This window comes from Notechis scutatus, chromosome 1 (assembly GCF_049901735.1).
Source record: "Notechis scutatus isolate UNSWTSFEM ecotype Mainland chromosome 1, rNotScu1.2, whole genome shotgun sequence".
Taxonomy (NCBI): domain Eukaryota; kingdom Metazoa; phylum Chordata; class Lepidosauria; order Squamata; family Elapidae; genus Notechis; species Notechis scutatus.
This window is the reverse complement of record NC_142009.1, coordinates 227,959,291-227,984,291: the sequence shown is the minus strand read 5'-3', so window position 1 is coordinate 227,984,291 and position 25,001 is coordinate 227,959,291. Positions and strand designations below refer to the sequence as shown.

Below are 25,001 nucleotides of genomic sequence, written 5' to 3'. Positions count from 1 at the left end.
TTTTTTCAGTTTAACTGATATTGATCTATTTGATTAAAGCAGGAATCGACTGACAAGATTGTCATCAAAGCCTGATGACTTGGACTGAAAGTTCCTGGTTCAAAGTCACCCAGCTGACTTTCATGACTAAAGTAGAACTAGAGTTCACTCTTTCCTGGTTGCTAACCTGATCTAACTACTAGACCAAACTGGTACTTTTAATTGGAGTTGAAAATAGATAATAATTTTAATAATTTTGTATGACTGCATGTTGCAATGAATCATTTCAACCTCAGCAGAAATAGACTTCCTACAATGATTAAGTTTTATTCGTTACAGTGAAATTGTTCAGGGTAAGCATATTATTTTTCAGTCCCATGCGTCTTAACTCAAATTTTAAAAATAAATAATATACTGGCAACCCAATTTCATTCATGTTTATTTGAATCTAGGGTTATTGAAAAATATTTCTATAATTAGTCTGCTCATAAAAAATTAGTTAAGCAATCTTTACATTTACTATCAAGCTCTTTAATACATAATTCATTTCAAATCTGGAGAGTATTAAAAAAAACTTTTTGAAATGGACTGTCAAGTAGTCCTCAACTTACAAACATTTGTTTAGTGACCGTTCGACATTACAACAGCCCTGAAAAAAGTGACTTGTTTTTCACACTTAACGACTGTTACAGCATACCTGGAACAAAATTCATATATTTGGAAACTAGTATTTATTTATGACAGTTGCAGTGTCTGGGGTCATGCTTTGGCTACCTTCTGACAAGAAAAGTCAATAGTGAAGTAAGATTCACTGAACAACTGTGTTATTAACTTCATAACTGCAATGATTCACTGTGGCAAGAAAGGTATAAAATGGGGCAAAACTCAACAGCTGTCTTGCTTAGCAGCAGAAATTTTGGGCTCATTGTCATAAATAATGGACTATAACTGAAATATTGCTCAGAAAAGATTTTTGTCAACTCTGCCTCAAAAAATATTAGGGTAACATCTCACTAACATCTCATCCTGGGCACCCTTTTCTTTTTTGAACTATTACCACCTGGCAGATGGTACAGGATAATAAAAACAAGGACAAATAGGCTGAAAAAGAGTTTCTATCCCAGGACAGTAGCTCTTTTGAATTCTGCTGTATAGAGCAGTATTGGTGCGGTGTCGGGTTTTTCAATTCAATGTGTGGAGTGTGAAGGATGTGTTTGTGTTTTATTTTTATAGTTATAATGTAACTGAAGATGGCATTTCATTTCGTTGTAGGAGGTGCAATGACAAACTAACTTTTGTGACACTTAAAACATTGATAGACTCTAGTCTAAAGCAATTATGCAATGACAACAGCTATCGGCAAAATCTAATTAGCTTTGTTAAATAGGTGTCAGTCTATATATCCCGCACCCCCTTAAAGAGCTTTATGTAGAGATTTTGAAACGTGAGGCATTTTTTTTCTTGTGTCACTTTCGGAAAGCCGACTCCAAAGCAAAGGTCCTCCAGTTACGCTCATTGCGGTCCAGAATTGTGACAGAAAACCCGCTGTGTCCCATCAGGGTTGTTGGGAAAGAGAACAGGTAGCGAATGCAAACCAGCCAGAACATTTTTTTTTCTTTATTTAATAGCAATTTTCATATTTCCTAGAACTTAAAACGATGCGGTAGAATGTTATTTTTCAGTTATCGAAAGGAAAGCAAAAGTTAGTGAGAGCGGCTGTTCCCCCTCGTCTCTTCCGTAAAGATGAGGAGAGAAACACGATGGACTGTTCTTAATGGGATGCGATCCCGAGCACACTTTTTGCTAAATAGGCCTAGTAATGCGTTTAAATGCCCCTCGTCCTACTTCACTTGGGTAACCGCGTCAGAAAAAGCTTCTCTGAGTAACATAAAGTGAGAGAGAATTAGCCTGCGGGCGTAACATGTAAAACAGAATCCTTAATTTCCCTATTCCGGATCACTTCCACGGAGATCAATAACTCTAATCCAGAATAACCACCAGATCGAATCTTCCCCTCAGAGCACTTTTTCCCTCCGTAAGCAAGGAGACGATCATTGCGCATGCCTCGGAAATTGTAATATTCCGCTAGGTGGCACAATAGAAAACCCCAATTTTACGTAAAGGTCCAGCCAAATCAAGGCGAGAGAAGAGAGCGAGGAAGAGAGATAGATAAAGTAGAAAGATAGGTAGATAGATAAATAAATAAATAAATACTACGCATGCGTATCCACTGGTCAAGTCTAGGCCAAAAGTAGATCCCACTTATACGCGTGCGCAGTTAAAAAGGGTTCAACTCCAGGTGGAGAAAAGCGCGCGTGCGCATGGGGAGGGCTTGTTTGTTGGGAGGGGTTAGAGAGGGAAGAGTATGCCGCGCAGGCGCAGTATGGCGGCCGAGTATGTGTGTATGTGAGAGTCTGACGGGTTCAAAATGGCGGCGGCTGCTGCTTCTATGTGAGGGGAAGAATCTGGGGGCGGCGGGAAGGGAAGGAGGGCGAATGACGGTGGGGTTGAGTGATTGACCGATGGGCAGCTACCAGGCCCCGAGAGCGAACTCGAGGGATCCTAGTGGCTCTTTGTAGTGGGAGGCTGTGGCTGTGTCCTGGAGGGGGGGTGATAGAAGTGGAAGCGACAAGGCTGAGGTTTGGGTGCGAGTTCGGGGCCACCCTGAAAAGCCCAGGATGGGGCCGATAGTCACGGGAGAAGGGGGCCGGGTTAAGCTCGGTGGAAGCATTTGAGATGAGCCAAGGCTACTGAGGTGAGAATCGGAGGGATGGGCAGAGGCTGGAGAGGCAAGTTGAAAGACTGGGAAGGCTGAAGGTGCGTGTGGGCGAGACTAGTCTTGAATGGGGAATTTCCAGGGATTGTGGGGCCAGATCGATAAGGGGAAAGCTTATTTATCTTATTATCTGCCGGACCTGGGAGAGAGTTTAATGTCGCGGCAGGGACTTTGTGGGAGTTTCCCCCCTTCCCTGCGTCGAGTTACTTCTTCAGAGTTGATCGTTTGGGAGCTAAGGTGAAGAGAGGTTACAGTTCTCGGGACACCCTCCCCCTCCAAGCCCGGCCTTGTGGAGAGGAGCCGGGGTATAGTATGCCCTCCAGGATCCTCCTGGCAATCCCCACTCCCCAGAAGGAAGTTGGTTACTCTTTGTATTTGAAGGCTTCCTGCCCTTTCTGGATATGAAAGTTCTCCAGCTTTTGAAGTCGTTTGGGAATTTATTTGTTTTCTTTCTTTCTTTCTTTTTTCCTGCCCTAGAAAGGGGCAAAGGAAAATCAGAAACCTGGTAAGATCTAACTTTGTTTATATTCTGTAGTTTTATAAACAATGCTGTATTTAATATTTCCTCTTCTCGGTGGTGAAAACCAAGGTGTCTCTGCATTTGTATCAGTGCAAATTATGTAATGTGCTGGTGCTTAAAATCCAGATAATCTCCCTAATTTCTGACTCCTTTTAGCAACAGTATTCTGAACTATTTTATTGGCTCTGGGACCTTGGGACAAGTGAGATGGGTGTTGGGAGCAAGTAGACATCTCTAAATTTCTCTTACTCCACCCAGTTCCTTCTTGCTATTTATACGTCAAATCACCAAGGCAGAACTTAACTAGTTAGTTTTCAAACTGTGACTAAAACAAGTTAGGCAGTTTTTTTTAACATGTATTTTTATTTAAGCAATTTTTATATAAGTTACTATTATAGAGTTTCCAAAGACGGATTTCTGTTTTATTTATGATAATGAATCCTCTCCTCATTCATCAGTTTTGTGACTTATACATTATTATTCTTACATATGTGTTTAGTGTCAGGCAGTTGTAATATCAGATTTATCCTACTGAATAAACTTTTAATTACAGGAATCCTTTTATAATTATGCAACAAAATTATGATTATGGTGCATACGCTTCACAATAGTGCAGTAAAGAAACAACAAATTGGCAACACATATAATGGTTGAAATCATAAATTGTAACTAGTCTGATATATCTTAAAGTACTAAAAAGAATTTTGTTGCTGTTGCTGTTGTTTTGGCAGTAACTATCTTCTAAATATATTACATCAGTATAGATTTAAATCATGGTTAGATAACATGTGGCTCTCCGAAATATAACTCCTAAGATTCCTCACCTTAGTTATGCTTTAAAGAGTAGAAGGGCAACAGGCTGCTCACTTTCAATTTATAGTACAATATAAGTCTGTGGATCACAAGCTTTGCTTGGTAGCAACCCCCATCAGAATATTATATGAATTTGTGCAATTTTGTCCTTATGGATAAAAATAATTACAGTGATGTTAGGGTTGGGCACGAAATAAATATATCACTTTTACTCATTGCTTTAATCCATTATTGTAGGGGTTCTCATATTTTGCAGTTACTGCACTGTGAGCTTGTATAGACAAAATTAGAAGCAAAACCCAGAACAAGTTTTTACAGTGTTCCCATTTGCCTGAGCAAGCCAGATGAAGTTTTTTAAAGACCAAGGCACTTCTTTAAGTTGCTTGTGATTCTCTTGGTGATCCTGACTCACAGTTTGAGGACACTTGATATAATATTAGAAATTGTTTTATTAAATATTCCTGAAGCTGAAAAAAGTTACTCTCTTCCAGTAATATTAAATCATTATAATACATTATAAGTCAAATTGGAATTGGTTTACAGGTAGCATGGTAATTATAAAAATTATCTTTATAATCAATATTTTGAAATGCTTTCTATAAATAAATGAAAATATTTTTAATTAAATTGGGTGTTTTAATTAAATTGATTTATCAACCCATTTAAAAAACAACTTATTGTGTTGCACAGATCAACATATATCTGTGCATTAGCACTGGACAAATTATGGAAGACCTCTCAGAAGCAGATGATTTAGAATGCACTAGCATAGGCAGAATGAAATGTCTGTTTCATAAGCTGCACTGGTTTTCAGTAAGCTTCTAGGTGCAACTCAAGTGTGGATGGCACTTATAAAGGCTTCATGGTATAGGATTTGGTAATCTGAGAACCATCTGTCTTCAGTTATTTCTGCCCCTCTTGTACAAGTGGACATTCTTGACATGCTCTGAGTTCCCATTGATCAATATCACCTGAGGGAAAGGAGGCCTTCTCTGTCACAGCACATGTTATATGAATTCATATGGCCCTTATCCTATCTTTTTTTTAAAAAAAAAATCTTATTTATTACATTTATATGCCACCAAATTCCCAGAGATCCCAGGTGGTTTAAACATTAATATTCCCTCAAGCCTTAGACTATAATAGGTGGTGGACCTGTATGATAGATTGATATGTTTTGTTGCTATGTCCAGACAGTACTGTTCTTTATTGTTTATACCATTTTAGTGTTTTATGCCATCCAGAGTCATGATGGAGTTGCATGGCCTTATAAATTTGATAAATACATTGATATGCTTCTCTTATGCAACTGCCAGATCATACTTAGTTTACAAACACTATAGTTATCTGAATAAAATCTACTAAAATATTTTCCAATCAATATGGGTAGTGGAAACTAAAATTCAAAACATTTGAAGGTGTGACATGTTTTGGAAGGCCTAAAGAATTGAAAGGGAATCTCTGATATACTGTTTCCTTTCTCTTATCTCAAGGAGGAAGAGGAAGAAGATAGTAGTTCTGATATATCCTTCTCACTCTCATCAGAAGAGTCTGAGATGGAGCCTGAAGAAGAACGGATCCGTTATAGCAAACGACTGGTTAGTGTGCACTCTTTTTATGTTTCACTTCAACCATGTATACTTACACATATATACTATGATGTTCAATACATTTACTTTCAAATGTGGTGGCTTTATAGTTGCTTGAGACGTTAACATAACTTGCACTCCATATTTATCCAAATAAATGGTTTAAGTATACCTTTTGAAGAATACTGGGAAAATTGATGTCACAGTGTTTGGTAGAGTATGAGGAAAAATAAATAAAAAAATAGCAATGCTTACTTTTCTCAATTTAAAATACTCTTACATTTTTCAGAACTTTGAAAAATAAAAGGAATGTTTAGCTTGGGGGGGTGGGATTAAGCATGGTTATGTTATACTTCAAAGAAAAACTACCAGGAAAGCTCAGGGTTTTAAACTGGGAAGTCAAAAAAGCCTTCCTTAGAAGTTGATCATATTTGTGTTCAGAATGATTTGACTCCATCTGGTGAGTCTTGATGCTATACTTTGAGTGTGCAGTGATCTGGAATCCAAGGGAAAATGGTGATTCCAAGTATGTATCACGTTCACATAACACTTGTTGGTAACTTCTTTAAGAAATTGTGTCTTTCCTTTACAGTCCTAAAGAAAGACACGATTTAAGGAGCTGTCAAAAAGTGCTGTATCGGTGTGCTTCACTTTTGAATTTGATCACTGTCCAGCTGTGCTAGACTACCATGCTTTTGAAACTGTCCAACTGATTTTATATGCAGCATTTTATTTTCCTGAGTGGAATGTGTTACAGAGAGCATGCTGTACTTAAATGTGTTGGCTCCATTACCTTCTAGGAATAATGTAATGTGATGCTTTAAACTTTAAAAATCATGCACTTTTCCTCTGCATCCTACTTTTTATAGTAATTCAGAAGACTTCTTATGATTATACTTTTACAGACCAAACACATGCTTGGTAGATACTCCAGTATCTGTGAAATGTCTTTTCATTGGAGATTAATCAAAGTTCAGGTCCAGCTTACATTCTTTAAAAGCAGAAAGAGTGTGAGTGCTAGAGTTACAAAACGATAGAATAATCTACATTCTAATAAAGCATTTGCAATATATAATTAAGAATTAGATGTTAATTCATCTGAGTTTCTGGGATAAAAATGCTGGTGTAACATCTTAAGAGAAGTTATGCATGGTAATATCAAAAGAGTATATGTTCAGGAAACAAATGAAATATCATATGGACCTTTGATTATTGCTTGTCGTATTAAGTTTATGATATTTTAAGAGGAAAGTGAAAGTATGCACTTGTGTACTCAAAACTGAATATGACTATATTTTCAGATAAGTTAATGGATAAAGTGGTCGTAATGGCAATTATTTATCAGGAAATAGTGTGCATTGCATTATAATTATGCTTATCTGTGAGGCAACCTTTATATGCCTTTTCTTGAATCTTTGTTATGACTCCCTAAGGTTTATTAACTACTTTGAGAAGAGTAGAAGTCCAGATCTATCCACAGGGGCTGTAAAAGTTCATTCAAAAATAATTTATTTTAGAGTGGCCACGTAGAGAAGTGTAGACTCTTTAAGACGTAAGATTCCCTACAGATTATCTAGAGCAATCCTCTGCCTGGTAAAGGAAAATGTGACAACAGCATCTTCAATAAATGGCACTGCACAGATGTCCTGAAGCATAATGGTATCTTGATTTAAATAAAGGTCTAGGGTTCAGTTCACAATAAATAATACAATTTACAAAAGAAGAAAAAATAAATAAAAATGGCACTGCACTCTGCTGTGAAGGAGAGTCTACTATTCCATTTTTATTATCGTATTTGTCACTGCATGATAATTTGTAGTTTTAAGCAAATAATCTTAAAGCAAAGTTGGAGTAAATGTTTTAAGATATGTGTTTAACTTGAGCTTTCAACAAAGTAGGTGTATGTACTTAAAATTCAACTGAGGGTTGCCAAATTTCAGAAAAGTATAGTTTTGTTATAGGCTAGTAATTTTGAATAATTTATATACTGAACAACAAGTAATTGCCATTCTCTTCCTAAAAATGTGGATCAGTATTGAGTTAAGTATGCTGGCCCTGCTTGCCTGATATTAATTGTCAGCATCATCACGTTTTAAAATTGGTGGGAACCTTGACTTTCCTTGTAGGTACTAAAGATAGATTAATGGTTAAAACAGCACTGTGTTGTGATTGTATTTTCTAATAACCTTTTAGTACAAGTGTTCTCACTAACTTTAATATATGCACGTTCATTCCATATATACAGATACAAGTTAAGATTTTTAGAATTGTTTTTAAGCTAATAAAACTGGACTGGTTCACATATATATTATTATAATGAGTATGCTGAGCTGAAAACAAATATATTTTTAAAGAGATCCTTTGGAGTTTGGTGTGCTGGGAGCTACCTATCAGCAATTAGTTTAAATTGAAAGCTTGATTTAAATTTAAACATAATTAGAAGTCACATTTGTATATTGCACGTCTTTAATAATTTCCATGTCATTTTTTAAAAATAGTTTTATGACAACATTTGGACTGGCATTTAAAGGACTTACTCAAGACTTTGAAATATTACCACCTGTGTATCCTGTTTATATGTTATGTCATTTATACATAGTGGAATATTAAATAATTAAATACATCTGGATTATTGAAGCACCAAGATCATAACAAATAGGAAATTAGCCCTCAGTTTCTGTGTGAATTTTGTAATATTCAAGAACTATTTCTATTCCCACAAAAGGAGAATTGTTTATATTATAATTATTTTATCAAACTGCATACATTCTATTATATGCTGTCAGAATTCATCCTCAAGCTTTGTAGAATGAAGAAAAAATATAAAGGGGAAGAAAGAATATTTGCTACTGAAAATTTGTTTTTTGAGGAAATAATATCAGTTACTACTGAAGTGTAAAGAACTGGAATTCCAAAAATGGTTGAAAAGCATTCTTTGGCTTCAGTTCTATGTCCCTGAGACCATATCTCAGAAATGTTAGGATATTTTAGATCTCCCCATGTGAGGACAGCAAGAGAGCAAGGTCTGTTCTTGGAATTTATCCAACTTTGTTTGCCCTTCCCAATTCCCATGCATGTCCATAGCCCTGTAGCTAGTGTAGCTAATTCTCCTCTTACTGATTGCAGTTGGAGAAGAATATTGGAGAAGGAATAGTAAAATCTCAATTCTTCCTTTCTCTGTCACAGGAAGTCTGGCAGAGCTTAGGATAAAGCACCAATTCCATCTTTGGCAGTTTTTCCTCCTGTTGATAAGCTTGTTCTACCTGGAGCCTTATGACATACTTTTTGTTTTAGACTTTTTTATCCCGCCTGTATTATTTTTTTCCATAGATAGCTTGAGGCAGTAAACATACCATGCCATCAGAAGTAATGGGTGCTCCATCACTGGAGGTTTTTAAGAAGAGTTTGGACAGCCATTTGACACACGCACTCCAAACACGTAATTGTGAATGGCTACAAACTGTGCTCTGAGCCATAAAGTTTCTGGCTTATTGCTTATTCAGCAAACATATAAACAAGTCATAGGTTAGTTCATTATATGAACAGAACCATTATTTAAGTAGTAAGTACAATATAGGAAGAGGAAGAGATCGTACATATTTAAAGGGGGCCTAATGTTTATGAGTTTGACATCACTTTTTGGGCCGTTTGCTAGAACTGACTTTTACAACATAGTACTCTTCAGATGTATAAGAATACAAGTTTTAGTGACTGCAAATAATGACAGTTGTGTCCTAAAGATCTGCATTTATTGACAACTATAGACAGATCGGAAGAATGGAAGCCTTTTTATGGGCAGGGAAGGCTTGCTTTTAGTAGTTTTATTGAATAATCCTTTACAACAGGAGGGAACAATATTTTGTATCAAAAAGATTGCATTATATCTCTTTTTGATTACTGTGGTCTCCTGGAGGGAGGCATAAATTGATAATTATGTCATAGGCTGAAAATATTTGATCGTTAAGTCTTTTCTTAATTTGCATGCTTTCATAGAAAAACAGAAATGAAAAAGCACATTGTTGAACTTAGATAGTGCAATTGGGGATTAAAGAATGGTTACCAAGGTGTTATGAAGCCTACAGGCCTCACACTGCTCATTCATTTGAATCACTATAAAATTTTAGAGAATATTGTCTGAAAGACAACATATTTTGTTAATTCAACATAAATACACAAGTTTCCAAAAACAGTAGCATAAAACTTTTTTTAAGGCAAAATTGGTTTTTTTAGAAAGTTTGAGTAGCTCGATTATAAGCAGTTTTCAATAGAAAATAGTCTTGTCTCTTGTTCAGTTATAATTAAAGTACCATTTTAGTATATGGGGGCCTGTGTATAAAAATGTTTTCATATGCTTCACCTGAAAAAAGAAGTACTTAACTTTAAACCTGGCCAGTTTAACCTAGATGTTTTTGTTGTTGTTAACTGTTTGGCTAAATCTTTGCTAAACCTGTCATACTAAGCTATTAGTATATGGCTAGAGCAGCTCAGTGGCCTAGAGGTGAAAATGCTAGCCTCCCACTCGAAGATTGAGTGTTCAATCCTAGGAAGCCCAACAGATGTTTCTCTGTCATAGCTCAAAGAGAAACTATATGCTGTGAACTCCATGTAGACATAAAGAAGGGCATCTGGCCAGTAAAGGCTCAGCTCCATTCAGTCACCCTGACTCCACCCTGATAAAAGGGATTACAGGGTCATAAAAAGAAAAAAAAATCGGTGTATATTGCTGTCTATCTCACAACAGCAACATTTGAGGGGTAACAGTAAAAATAATGCTTTACTTAACTATGAATTGAAAAACACATATATTTACTTCGATTGAGTTTCTACAACATAACCACAAGTCATAGTTTAAGAACCAGAGTGAATAGGTTCACAACATACTTAAACCATAATAAATATATCATTTTGAGTTAGCAAGTTTTTGAACCCAGTCTATAAAACAGGACATTTTCTTTTGTAAAAATCTTGTTGCCCAGATAGAGGGATGGTTGGATGCTTGCATGCATTCGTGCATGCGATGGATGGATGCTGTCTTTCAGTTATTTGGGCTGATTAAAATAGAGATTAAGGGTCAACTATTAAGTCCCTGGGAGTCTGCATATTTGGAAACTAGTATCCCCAGTAAATGTGTTTTGTGTATATTAACAGTCAAGCTCCCATTTTATGCAAATATGGATTTGAGACTCAATTTCCAATAAGGCATGATAAGTATCAAGTTAAAAGGAGCCTAGTTGACTTTTGTGCAGAATAGAAAAAAACAGACGGAATTTATTCCTTTGTATTTCCTTGACAACTACATTGAAACTTGTTGATATGTCTAATACATGTAATTATTATACATGTAATTCACAAAATTTTCTTTGTTATGAATATCAATTCAGCATGCTTTTAACTTAGATCATAGGTAATTGCTTAGAAAAAAATGCATGCCTTTTCCACAATTGTTTTTGTTGTTTTAAATACAGCTAATTTAGTTTTTTTTTATTCACTTATTGGTGTCCTTGATTTTTATCAGGCATTTTAAGTGTTATTACTAAGTGGCCTGCATTGTTCTATTTTAAAACATCAATGTAGGCTACTATGATCTGGTTGTTTCATAATAGCTTGATAGTGCAATCTCTCAAGATACAGTACAAGAAAAACAATATTCTAGTAGCCCTGAAGAATTTCTTCACTGAAACATGTTAGATATCTTATTATCTTATTATTTTAATTTTGCATTTTTGTTGCTATTTTGAAGGTAAACCTCTTTCATTATTAAAAATAACCATGTATTTCTCTTGCAGAAAACCAAAAATCAGACGCTGTACTTTATTTTGGTGCATGTTAGAGAGGTTGGTAGAAAAGTCAGAAATGAATCAATGTTTGCTGCCTTGAGTTATTTATAAAATAATAAAGGCTGGATATAAAATAAATCATACCTTTTGCCTAGGAAATTATGACAAATAATATTAATGATGCTGCTAGGTAAAGGATCTGTAACAGTCAGAATGATACTGGCTGTTGGAATACTTTTAAGACTAAAACTTCTTAAGGAGAAGAATGTGGAAGTCACTACTGTATAAAATTTTGGGAATAAAAGAAAAAGCTGTTTATTTCTTTGTCCACTGTAAATTAAAAACGGGGTTGTAGGTAAGAGAAGTATCTTGGAAGTATGTGAATGTATGTTCAAGAAAGATTCTTAAGCAGGACTTTTACCAATTTATGTTATAAATCACAGTGGACTACATGCATAGTTTCTGGTTATCAATAATGTACAATTTTCTGTCACACAAACATTTGTATTTTGGAGAACACACCAATAGGACAATTGACTGTAAAACAAGCCTTTTATATTTAATTATAAGTAAAATGTGGATTCTTAAACTCATTAAAATACATTTTTGTTTATAGCACAATGAGAATTGTTACACTTTGCAGCTGTCTGAAGATTATATTTTTCTTAACAGAAATTTCCCCTAATTTCTTTTGTTATTGCAAAATGCAGCAATAATTGGTGTAGAATAATGAGCAGGAAGGCATATCTTTTGTTTGTTTACTCTAGGAATGAAACTTACACTGAAAATAAGCTTAGGTCTGATTAGTTTTGCAATGCTGTTTTAATCAAGTCCAACTTTGCCTGTTTTGAGGTCTGTTTAATATTGTACTGTATATAAGGTGTTCTTAGACAGTTTTCTCTGAGGGGCAGACGTCTTTCTGGATATATCCTTGTATCAGACAGGACTATATAATTCACATTTTTTATGCCTTTGAATTTTTAGTTCTAAAAATTGTTGAAAATAGCTGTATCAATATTTTAAGGCATAATGAGGGTGTTAGAATAGGATGTCTATTTTAAGTTTTAATTTGTATTCATTGATTTGTGTCCTTTTTTCTGAAGCCATGTTATGCTAGCATAAAAAAATCATTGAAAAAATATATGTATTAAAAACTACAACAGTTTGTAAGATTTCCATATAGAACTATCATTTAGAAATCTGATAACTTTTTCACATGCTGTCAAATTTCCAAATGTATTCATTGGGCTCCAGAGGTTGAAGACTTATAGCGTATCTTAAAAGCTTGATGAAACAAATTTTTCACTGTAAAAGAGAGGAATCACTTTCCTATCTACTTCCCTACTGAGAAAGCTTTTTCTTTTGGATTTTTCATGGTTATTAGTTGATTTCTAAGTTTACAAATCTTGAAGTATTTAGAGCTTGACAATATATAAAAAAGGAGAATGATTTTTAAAAATGTTTAGAATGTTTATTTCAGATTCATTGGAGTCAATTAAATATTTAATATAGGATTCTTCTATCTTCTTAGAAGAGTATTCCAGTGATTGTTAACTCACTAGTAGTGTTTTCTCTACTTGTTTTGTACAAACAAAAACCTGTTTCAACCACAGGCAGTTCTCAACCTATGACCACAATTGAGCCCAAAATGTATGTTGTTAAGTGAGAAATGTGTTGAGTTTTGCCCCATTTTACGACTTTTCTTGCCACGCTTGTTAAATGAATCAGTGCAGTTGTTAAATTAGTAATGCAGTTGTTAAGTAAATCTGGTTTCTCCATTGATTTTGCTTGTCAGAAGGTTACAAAAGGTGATCACATGACCCCAGGACCCTGCAACCATCATAAATCTGAGACAGTTGTCTAGCATCCAAATGTAAATCATGTGACCATAGGAATGCTTCAATGGTCATAAGTGTGAAAAATGGTCATAAGTCACTTTTTTCAGTGCTGTTCTAACTTTAATGGGCACTAAACAAGTCGAGGACTACTTGTACAGAGGCAAAAAGAGAGCCATTCAATTTCTAGTTAAATTGTTTTCAGAAATTTGTATTAGCCAATCACATACTTAATGGTAGGATTGAAATTTTAATTGAGAGTTGCAAGGGCTGGAAAGAGACAAAATGAAAACCTGGGACTACCTGTAATTTGTAAAGTAGCATAAATGGCAGCAGGTAATCCAATATTGATGATGATAACTATTAAGAGTAAGGGAAAGAAACTCAAGATTTAATCTCTGAATATGCATAACTTATAGATTCTTGTCTATACAGGCTGATCTTTGTGATATATAAGATTGATTATTCATTGTAAGCAATCTTATATTTTGTATAAGGAACTACTTTATCTACTGATATGAAACTTTTGATTTCTCATAAGAGCACCAAGTTCCTTAAGAAAGCATTTATTTCATTGGCCTGAGGTAGCCCATGGCATCAGGTTCAATTTCTCTTGCTTCAAGGGAGAAAAAAATGACTTCAGACTTCTGAGACCAGGGGTGCCAAATTCACGGCCTGCAAGCCGGATGCATCATGTGCTTGCCACACCCATGCCAAGTTTAGCGAAGGGGAGGAAAGTCACAATACGCCACGTGATGACACGAGTTTGACACCCCTCTCCTAGACTATCATGTGATCCTTTGGTAGATCGGCTGACAATGGATCAAGTTGCTAATATCCTGCTCTAGTATCAAAATCAAGTGATACAGTATCAGAAATAGGTAGCAGTTGAGGTGGACTAGGTCGTTAATTGATTAATCGAGCAGATGTCTTAGCATCTCCCTCAGATCAGGATCAGCTGCCAAAGAAGCTGTAGCAGCAATAGTTCTTAAGCACTAGCATCTCACTCCTTTTTTTGACAAATATGGGAGTAATAACATATTCCTCACTCTATGTATCTTACACAGTCAGTCTGAAGCCTGTAGAAATTAGTGCAAACTAATCCCACATAAGATTTATAATTAGCTTTTTGACTGAGGAGGGCACAAAATGAATTAACTCTCTCTTCCCTTCTGCTACAAAACAGCCGTTGTAACTTCATAATACTTGAAAAGCTACTTTTCAGGTCTACCTTCAGCGTGATGGTAAGGACTAATGGAGTGCTGCCTTCATTCTTATTTCAACTGCCATTAAGATTTAGCCTAACCTCTCTTTGGTCAGATTTGCTTATAAAAACTGCTTATTTTCTTTCTGAAATGTTACCCTTCCAATGTATCTGTAATTGCCACCTGTATCTGTAGTTGGACACCTCTTAACCATCCTGCATTCCTGAAACGTCCTTTTTTCTTCAGGAACTGCAAACTACTCAGTGCCTCTTTTTAAAAAACAATTTGATTGTGTCAAAGGCTCCTTACAGCTGCTCATCTTGTTGAGCATCATTGCTAAGAAGAATTCTTCCCTCCTTTTGTTGTTTGAAACTGTATCTGGCTTTTGCTCAAGTTCTTCCCCTCTCTTAGCTAGATATCTTTTTTCAATTAATGAATTGTTATCTATTATTTCAACTTATATGGCTACCTCTCTCAAATTCATGACTCTGGGTGGCTAATAACCATTAAAAACATCATAAATCACATAACAATAAAAACACACACATGATTAGCAGCCGAAGTAAAAAAGACAAGTAGAATCAACAGCAGTAAATCAGCATAACCATTGCATAGGTTCTCTGCTCTGCTACACATCGAGATGGCAACACCCTGTGACAAAACTATGTCTTTAAGACCTTGAGAAAAGCCAGCAGGTCCCAGGCCAATCTAATCACTGGGAGGTGGGTATTCCAAAAAGCAAGGGTTATGATGCTATTCATTGGCCCATTTCTGGTGCTTGGATAAATTTTAATTTTTTTATTTTATTTATTTGTCAAGCAATTATAATAGGTATAAGTATAAACAGAGTTATGAATACATGAAATGAATACATATAAGAGAAATAAAAAGAAACAATGGGACAGGGATGGTAGGCACGTTGGTGCACTTAATGCACCAATATCAATATCAGTTCCATATTTTTCATTTGAACTCACAGCTGCACTATTCACTCTTAGTTTTGTTCTGTCCCTTATGAACCTTCAATTCATTAACTTCAAGAACATTTTCAATTCAGAAACACAACCAAATCTGCTATATTTATATTTTTACACACACACACACACACACACACACACACACAGGTTGCATGGGCACCAACAGACAGAAAGAATGAGTAAATCTTTATTATTATCTCCATGACACAAACTGCTGATTTTTAGCCCCCTTTTTGAAAAGAAAAGAAAAAGGAGAACCCTCTAATACTCACCTTTTGTATAATAACTGATAGTCGCTGAAATATTTAAAATAAGTGCATGGAGGGGCCACGCGCATTGCCTTCTGGGTGGTGGCATACGAGTGTGCGAGCATGTACAAACGCAATTTTTGGCATGGGAGCCCAAAAAGGTTAGCCTATAGAATAGGGTCTTTTGAGAGTTCCCAATCCCAGCCCTTTTTGATGTTTGCTCCCATTTATCAGTGGGAAAAAACTGTGATCTGAGATTAAATATTGATTGAATAGTTGCATTTATTTTACAAAGCTTGCTAGTGGTAGAGAAAATAAAACATGCTATTGCTGACAAAATATTTAAGGTCAAAAATATTTGTTGATTTTTTCAACACAAGGATATAAAACAGATTCAAACATAAGCTAAACTATATATTAGGACCATCTTGGACTATGGAGTCCAGAGATTTTTGATATAGGGAACTGTCTAAGCATAAGGTGAGCAAAGCCAAATAGTCTTCTGTCTTTTGAGCTGAATGCCGAGGCTTTTTCAGATGTGATTTTGAAAGCAGAGCTTAGTTAGAGATAATGTATCTTGTTTATATCCACTTATGTTTCTACAGCAACATAATGCAAATAAAACAGTCTGTCTAGGGATGCTCTACATCTCTAAGGAATTTGGAAGATTCCAACAAACAAGACAATCTCAAAATTGTGTATTAAATGACTTAGGGTCCTATTTCTGTAGGCTATTTAATAATGTGTTCTTTGCATTAAAGGATACATGAGCCATAATAACATGGCTCATTGTAGCTCTGCAGACATTCTGGCTGTGCATTCTCAAGTTGAAAGTGGTGGGACAAGAGGACATCAGTTCTGCCTATAGTATCCTTGAGTCTGTTGGTTTCAATAAAACCTTGTGTGCATTAAGCGCTGAGGTTTGGAAAGAGGGCTGTAACATATTCTTGTACACCATAATAATGCATTAAAATGTACATTATCAGGGACTTCCGGTTGCAAGGCTTCGGCGGCGGCAGGAATCCGCTTCTCTGCGGGTCCCTGCTGCGCTCGCCGCTGAGGTATCCCCGATCCAATTGGATTTGGGGGTTGTCGCTGCCCCGAAGAGGCAGCGGAAGACAGAGGAGATCCGGGCAGGGGTCTGGGGATATCGCACCCCCTTTCCCCAGCCGGCTAGACTCCTTTTTCCTGAGGCGGTGGAGCGGCTGTCAGAAATGGCAGCCACAAAGGAATCTTCAACCGGATAAGACTGTGCAGGAGGAAGTTTTTTAGAAGGAGAAGTTTTCTTGGCTGAACCGGGACATTAAGTTACTTTTAAACACCCTGGAAACCTGACTTTTGGATTGATACATTTGTTTCCAAAAGAAGTTGTTACAGCGACGAAAGTGCTGAAGGAAAGTTCACTCCCCTTCCTTACGGAGAAAGCAAATGAGCACAGAAAAACCTGCTTCTTTAAGGTAAAAACAAGCTCTTTGTTATAAGTGGGAAGGAGAGGACTAAAAAAAAAAATCTTCAAAAACTTGTTGGAGGAGACGCTTTGAAGATTATAAGACCAACAACTAATTGTAATACGGCTTTAAAATATATTTGGGATTTTGCCCCAGGAGGAAAAGTTGCAAAGAGAAGAAGAGGAAATAATTTCTGGCTGTTTGGATTGTTTGACAACTTTGACATTTGCAAATTACTTTAAGACTAAAAACATCTGGGTTGTTCTTAAAAATTTACAATGGCACCATCTGTGGATCAACTAAAAATGGAATATGAAAAATTAAAAGAAAGAGAACAAAATGGTAAGAATTCATTGGGAGCTGTCTTCCACTTTTTAGAAATGGCGGTTTCTATGTACCAGCAAATACTTGACGAAGAAGAAGAAGAAAAGGAAGCCATTTTTTTTTTAAAACAAGTTTTATTAATTTTCAAAACACACAAATCATCATTATCCATTACATGTTTAAACCTTTTTCCATTATAAATTTAACAAGTCAGATAAACTATAATTCTGTTTTAAACCATTTCCATATAAACATACAAAAACCTCTTATCCAATTTCTCTTTACTTCTCTTTACTCTTATTCAATTTCATTATTATTATTTCATCTATTTCTTTCTGACTTAGTTACCATTATTCTCATTCTATATTTCTGCAAGGTTTTATTAATTCTCCCAAAAAAAAAAAAAAAAAACATATACACACAACACACAAAACATAAAAAAAATCTTTTTGGAAAGTAACTTGGACCCAGGTATCTCTCTCTTCATGGACTTCAATTATATTCATGCTCATCTTACATATCATTACTTATTTTATTTACCATTCTAAGTCTTCTATATTAACTTCTCCACATATTTCACTCTTCTTAATTCTATCTTAATTAATCATCTTAATTTGAGTCATTATATTTGTATCTTTTGTCCATTCTTTATTGTCCCTTATATATATAAAAAAAGAAGTTTCTCCTGAAATCACTAATCAGAGTATGATGCCTTTCTATCTCCCCCCTAAATTAATCAAATTAACCTTTAAAATAACGCCCAATACCCAATCCGATTTTGCTTGGTACATTCTATCTAAATAGTACATCCAGAATAATTAAATACATAGTTAAACAATATATCTAAATATTAAAAACAAATACTATAATAGGAATTTTATAATAACATCAATACCATAATCTTATTAAACTCTTTAATTAAAACTCAATATTCTAAACCTCCCCTCATATTATTAAATTTTAAAACCAATCATTATTAAACATTTCAACATTTTAATCTCTTATCAACTCTTAAACCATTTAAGTTTTCTATTTCTGATACAATACTACAATATCATCTTATGTACCTTGCAAAATCTTTTTGAAGAAATTATACTTTATCCTTTATCCCTAAAAAAGATTCCTTTTTTCCCATTTAATTTCAAAACTTTGTAACTTTTCTCCACCTTTTCCCTTTCTTTCTTCTCCCAGAAAACCTTTCTACCCCCCTTCTTCTAGCCTCTGCCTTACTGGCTTCCCTTCTCTGTCGTGTTCCTTTTCCCTTTTGTTTACTATCATTATATTGATTTTGCACCTTATTTTTCCCTTTCTTAAGTGTTTTTAAATCTTAAGTCCTTTATTTCTCTTCCTTTCCCTCTTCCTTCTTTCTTGGTCGAGTTCTGAAATTCATTAAAAATGGCTTCCTTTCCTTCTTCTTCTGGTGTCTTCATCTGTTGTAATGTTTGTTGATAGTTAATAAGCGCCATTTCTAAAAAAAGGAAGGCTTCTTTCAAACCAGCTTTACCATTTTTTTTTTGCTTGTTCATAATCTTTTCTCAGTTCCTCAATAGAGAGAGCCATTATAAATATTTTCTTTTCTTTTCCCCTTCTTTCTTCTTACAACAACCAGAATATTCCAAAGAGAAAATAAAACAGTCCCAAAGTTATCAATCAGTCCAAACCAAGGCAGAGTTCTCACTTTCTCCTCCTGGGGTAGTATCAATCAGAGAAAAAGAAAGTCCAAATCTGTTTCTTAAAATCTTAAAATCTTATTGCAATATATTTTAGTCTTCAAATCCTTAAGGCATCTCCTCCAACAAAGTCTTAGCATACAAATTTTTTTTAGTCCTCTCTCTTCCCACTCATCGCTTAAAGCCAGCTTTCACCTAAAAAAATAGGTTTCTTAATATCCACTTATTTATTCCGTAGGAAAAGAGGGTAAGCTTTCCTTTCAGCACCACCAAACTGCCGCTTTTTCCTCTTCTAGAAGGTATCATTCAGAAAGTCATACTTTTCAGGAATTTTGTTAAATATGTCTTAGAGTCCTAGGAACCAAGAAAAACTTTCTCCTTTCAAAAACTTTCTCCACTTCCTCCTGCGCATTCTTACCCGGCTGCCAGCTTCTTCGTGGCGGCCATTACAGACCGCCGCTGCACGTCTTGGGAAAAGGGGTTCTGCCGGCCGGGGAGGGTCTGCAACACCCCTAACCCCTCTCCGGATCCCCCTACCTTCAGCTGCCCCTGCAGGGTGGCCTAGCTCCGTACCCGTCCGGATCGGAGCCCCAAAAGCGGCTAGCGCAGCAGGGATCGCGCAGCTTCGCGAATCCCTGCCGCTCGCGAAGCCGACAAACCGGAAGTGTCCAAAAGGAAGCCATTTTTAATGGACAAAAAAGTTTGATTAAGAAAGAAAATAGGAAGAGAGGAAGGAAAAATGAGAATTTAAGATTCAATAAAACAACCAAGAAAAAGAAAAATAAGGTGAAAAAAAAGTACAATGTTAGAAAGCAATTGAAAAGAGAATTACAACAGAGAGGGGAAGCTAAAAAGGTGGAGGTTAGGAGAGGGGGGGGCAAAAAGATCAGACTGGAGAAGAAAGGGAGGGAAAAAGGGGGGAAAAGCCACGGTCTGAAACAAGATATCTTTTTTAGAGATAAAGGATAAAGGATGTATAATTTAAGAAAGATTCTGCAAGAGTACATAAGATAGTATTGTAGTATTTGCATTTGAAATAGTCTATTGGAATATTATAAGATTTAACAAAATATTAAAATATTAAAATGTTTTATAATGATAGATTTCAATATTTAATAAAATATCAAAGAGAATGTGTAAAATGATTAATGCTTAGTTATACTATTAATAGAATTAGAATTAGAATGGAAATTATATACTTAATTATATTATAAGTTTATTATTATTTTTTCAAAATGCAACATGTAGAATGTACTAAGCAGAATCAGGATAGAAATTATGTATTATTTTAAGTGTTACTTTAGGGAAAGGCGTCACACCTTAAAAGTGATTACAGGAGAAATTCTTTGCTAAAGAAAAGAGATAAATAGATGATTGGAAAAGAACGGACAAAAGATGCAAACATAATGATTTTGAAATAAGATGAAATAAACAAAATATAATTAAGAGAGTGAAAAGAAGGGAGAAGTTATATAGAAAATATAGAATGGTTAATAAGATATGAATGGTATATAAGGTGAGCATGAACCTGATTTAGGTCTGTCAAAAAAGATGTAACCCAGGGCTAAGCCACTTTTCAAAAGAAGTTTTATGTTTTGTGTTTTGGTTAGCTATGTTTTGATTGTGAATTAATAAAACCTTGGAGGAATAAAACTAAAGGGGGAGAAATTTGGAAAAGACATGTATAAATAATAATTAAGAAGGTTTTATCTTTTTATGTCTTGTTTTATGTTCTGTATTTTGTGTGTTTATGCTTGATGGAGAATTAATAAAACCTTGATACAAAGAAATATAATTGAATAAAAGTGAAGGGAGAAACAATGAGAAATTTGGAAAAGATATATATGTGTTTAAATGGAAATGTGATAATGTGGAACTATGCTTTAAAAAATAATGCTTTATTTGCCTTGTTAAAACATAAGTAATTTTTGAGAAAGGAGGTTTTATACTTTGATGTCTTATGTTTTGTTTGTCTTTAAAATCAATAAAATTTGTTTTTAAAAAATGTACATTATCAGGTCTATACAATATCATATTTTATTGCTGCACTGGTTTTGTTTATTTTTATATGCAGCTTAGTGTACACTGTACATTTTGCAAGAACTGGGACATTAAATTACCTTATTAAGTAAACCAGGAGCTTGAGAATTTGAATGGCTCTTCTTCCTGTTGCCCTCCCATCAGCTGTTCTACAAGCAATCAACAGCAGTACACACTAACAATCAAAGCAAAAGCAAACACAGTACTGTAGAACAGGGGTGTCAAACTCAAGGCCTGTGGGCCGGATCCAGCCTGCAGGATGCATTGGAAACAGCGAAAGACTGGCCCATCATGCTTCTGTCAGTGAAAACGGAGCTCAGGAGGGCTGCATGCTACCCTCCCAAGCTCCGTTTTCAGCTGAGAGGGCCTCCTGCAATCCTCTGCCAAAGAAAATGAAGCTCTGGAGGGTTGCATGCGGCCATGCCTACCCTGGCCACCCCCCACCCCCTGAGGTCAAACACAACCCTGATGTGGCCCTCAATGAAATCAAGTTTGACACCCCTGCTGTAGAGCAATAAAGAACTTCACAATATCTTTGCTTTCTGTGGGTGTTGGCTAGTATTTGTGCAGCGATCTCAAACACATGCAAACACAATATAGAGTATAATGCAAAGGAACTTTACAGTACTAAATTTGGTTTCAGTAGGGGCTGGCTAGTATTTCTGCAAACAATTTCAAGATAAATATAAACAAGCACAGTACAAGTAGTCTTCGAAGTACGACCATAATTGAGTCCAAAATTTCTGTTATGTGAGACATTTGTTAATTGAGTTTTGCCCCATTTTACAACCTGATCCCAGTTGTTACCTGAATTACTGCATAAAATGTATTGGGTTCATTTGTTAAGTGAACCTGGCTTCCCCATTGACTTTGCTTGTCAGAAGGTTGCAAAAGTAATCACATAGTCTTGAGACACAGAAATAGTCATAAGTATAAACCAGTTGCCATCTGAATTTTGATCACAAAGGGAAAAAAACTGCATGACCATACGGGTCTCAGAAATCACCTGTTCTAACTGCGGGCAGCTTCTGGGTCTCAAAGGACTAAAGACTAAAAATGGCTGCCAGTTTAAAAGGATCAAATCCAGGTCACATGATTGCAGAGACCTCTTATTGGTCACAATTTCTGCAGAGCTGTTTTTTTTTAAAAAAAAAAACTTTAGATGGCATGATTCTCTTCCAGACAGAATTAATGCACTACTTGGGTTTCATTCTAGACTTGTGGCTCTTGCTGAAGGAGAAATGCCTTTGCGTAAATTCATCTTTTGAGCCAATTGCACCCATTCTTGGAGGCCTTGCTAACATTCACTCATGCCCTGGTTAGGCATGAGATCCTGATTAGTTTATTGCAGAATTCTTTTCATGGGACTGCCTTCGAAGATCATCCAAAAGTTATAAGTGGTCCAGAATGCAGCAGCATATGCAATTCTAGTCAACCTACTACTATTGCAAGAGCTGGTGACTGTCAGTTTATTATTATTATTATGTACAATTCAACTTGCTAGTTATCTCCTTTAAAAACATGAATGTCACAGGGCCAGGCTCTTTGCAGAACTGGTATCTTTGAGGATATCTGCCTATTCCCACCAAGTTAGATAAAGTGGACATGCTTCAGGTCCCTCCCCTTAAATGATGTCATCTGATTCGGTATTATGGTTGGACACACAGCCAGATATTTAGATTAGATCTGGCATTTTTGTTCACCTATCAACTCCTTCCCAAAGATCTGGGTTAGGCAAATGCTATTTACGGCAATAATAAGGTACAGGTTATAAGCAGGGGTGCGATTCAACCGGTGTAACAACGGGTTCGGTGCCCGTGCGTGCAGAGCGTTTGTTACTGACTTTCTCCAGCAATCTGTGTTTTGCCTGTGATTGCCTGACGGGCGGCAATCCGCTGTGCCGCACGAATCAGCTGAGCTTGAAAACCAGGATATAAAGCACAGACTAGAGCCAGGGCAAGTGGGTGGGCTCAACAGTTGATTGTCGGCGAACCGGTTCTCTCACAGCTGATCCTCGGAGCTACCGGTTCCGAATCAGTAGAATCCCACCCCTGGTTATAAGCTGTTCCATGTAAACTGTTCCTTTTGCAGTGGATTAATGGTGATACATTTCATATGGTCTTTCTTATAGTTTGGTCTCTTTGGTATTTAATAAACCTTCATGGTGTATTAGTTTCAATGCATCTTCTTCAGTGTCCTTCAGGTATTCTTCCAATGCTTTTTCTTCTTCAGCTCCCTAAAGTGCTTGCAACATTCCACAGCCTTGGTATTATTGTATTATAACAATTATTATTATTATTATTATTATTTCTTTTATTCATTAAACATGAAACTCAGTCAACTGAACATTTAAACATGTATCACAAATATAATTGACTGGCGCTAATAGTTGATATGGGTTGCTGCCAGCATCCTAGGTATTAACCATGTATGTATGTATGTATTATTTATTAGTAGTAGTATTATTCTATCTCCTATATCTCGGATATTTAAATCTTTGTTCAATTTGCCTCATGTATCTATGCACCTGTCAATACGCATGCACGCACTAATAGTACAATGGAGATTGCATTGTTTTAAGAAATTAGTTTCATACTGAAACTTTTATTACATTACGACTGTGATGTGAAACACAGTGCATTTGTTATGTTATGCTCAATTTTGGATAATAAATAATTTTGTTTGCAGTATTGACATCTTAAAATACTATTAATATTAATGGAATTTTTACTTTTTTCTTCTTTTCAGTATTTTTCTGAGTAATAGAATGTTTATGATTTGTAATCTTATTACATACGTACTATTACATTGAAATCTTCATTGAAATAATACAGTATAATAAGATTTATAACATTACAATAGAAGAGAAAAATAATTCAAGCAGAAACTAATGAATTAGCTTCATGTTGAGAGAAACGTAAACTCTGAATGTGGTATAATCCATATATAAGAATATAATCTATGAAGAGTTTCCAATTTGCATTTTTAAAAATACATTGTCATCTGGCAGGATCTTAAGATATACTTTCTCTCGCCTGTGAATAATGGAAGGATCCTTACCCTTTAAGTCCTCTGAAAAGCCTTGAAGAGCTGATTGTTCCCCAAGGTGTTCAGTTAGGATATGAATAGAGTTGCAAATGTGTGGTGGACATGCTGTGAAGTCTATAGCAGTGTTATTTTATTTTCTATGTCAATTTTGCTGTGAATTAAACAAGGTTATTGTATATAAGATGGATATTCATACAAGTATTATTAAAAATAAAATTGTGGAGTCTGATCTTTTTTGAGGAATATTGATTATTTAGGGCATGGGATGGGAATGAGGAATAACTTGGATACGAGTAGTCACACAACCACAATTGAGTCCAAAATTTCTGTTGCTAAGCAAGGCAGTTTATAAGTGAGTTTTGCCCCATTTTACATCCTTTTTGCCACAGTTGTTAAGAGAATCACTGCAGTTATTAAGTGAATCGTGCTGTCATTAAGCAAATCTGGCTACCCTCACTGACTGTGCTTCTTGGAAGTTGGCTGGGAAGGTTACAAATGATAGTCACATGAGCCTGGGACAGTGCAACTGTCATAAATATATCCAGCTGCCAAGTGCCTGAACATTGATTACATGGCCATGGGATGCTACAACAGTTTTAAGTGTGAAAACTGGACATAAATCTTTTTGTGTGTGTGCCATTGTAACTCAAATAGTCACTAAACAAATGGTTATTTGTTAAAATGGTTATCTGTACTGTAAGATTGGAAAAGTATTACCCTAAATATTAAAGACTGGAATAAAAGTTACGTAA

At 35.6% G+C, this 25,001-nt stretch overlaps 1 protein-coding gene across 4 annotated transcripts in view; it reads left to right on the top strand.

Moving 5' to 3' along the window:
* Positions 1-2,336: 2,336 nt before the first annotated feature.
* Positions 2,337-25,001, top strand: part of KDM2A (lysine demethylase 2A) — a 74,136-nt gene continuing 51,471 nt past the window's right edge. The window contains exons 1-3 of one of the 4 annotated variants that reach the window (XM_087950485.1): positions 2,337-2,373; positions 3,233-3,260; positions 5,582-5,686. In XM_087950485.1, coding sequence (XP_087806611.1) covers positions 2,345-2,373; positions 3,233-3,260; positions 5,582-5,686 — 162 coding nt within the window. In that variant the 5' untranslated portion in view covers positions 2,337-2,344. Of the gene's footprint in view, positions 2,797-3,232; positions 3,261-5,581; positions 5,687-25,001 lie in introns of all 4 variants that reach the window. The other 3 variants (XM_087950486.1, XM_026686603.2, XM_026686604.2) reach the window with 3 other exon arrangements.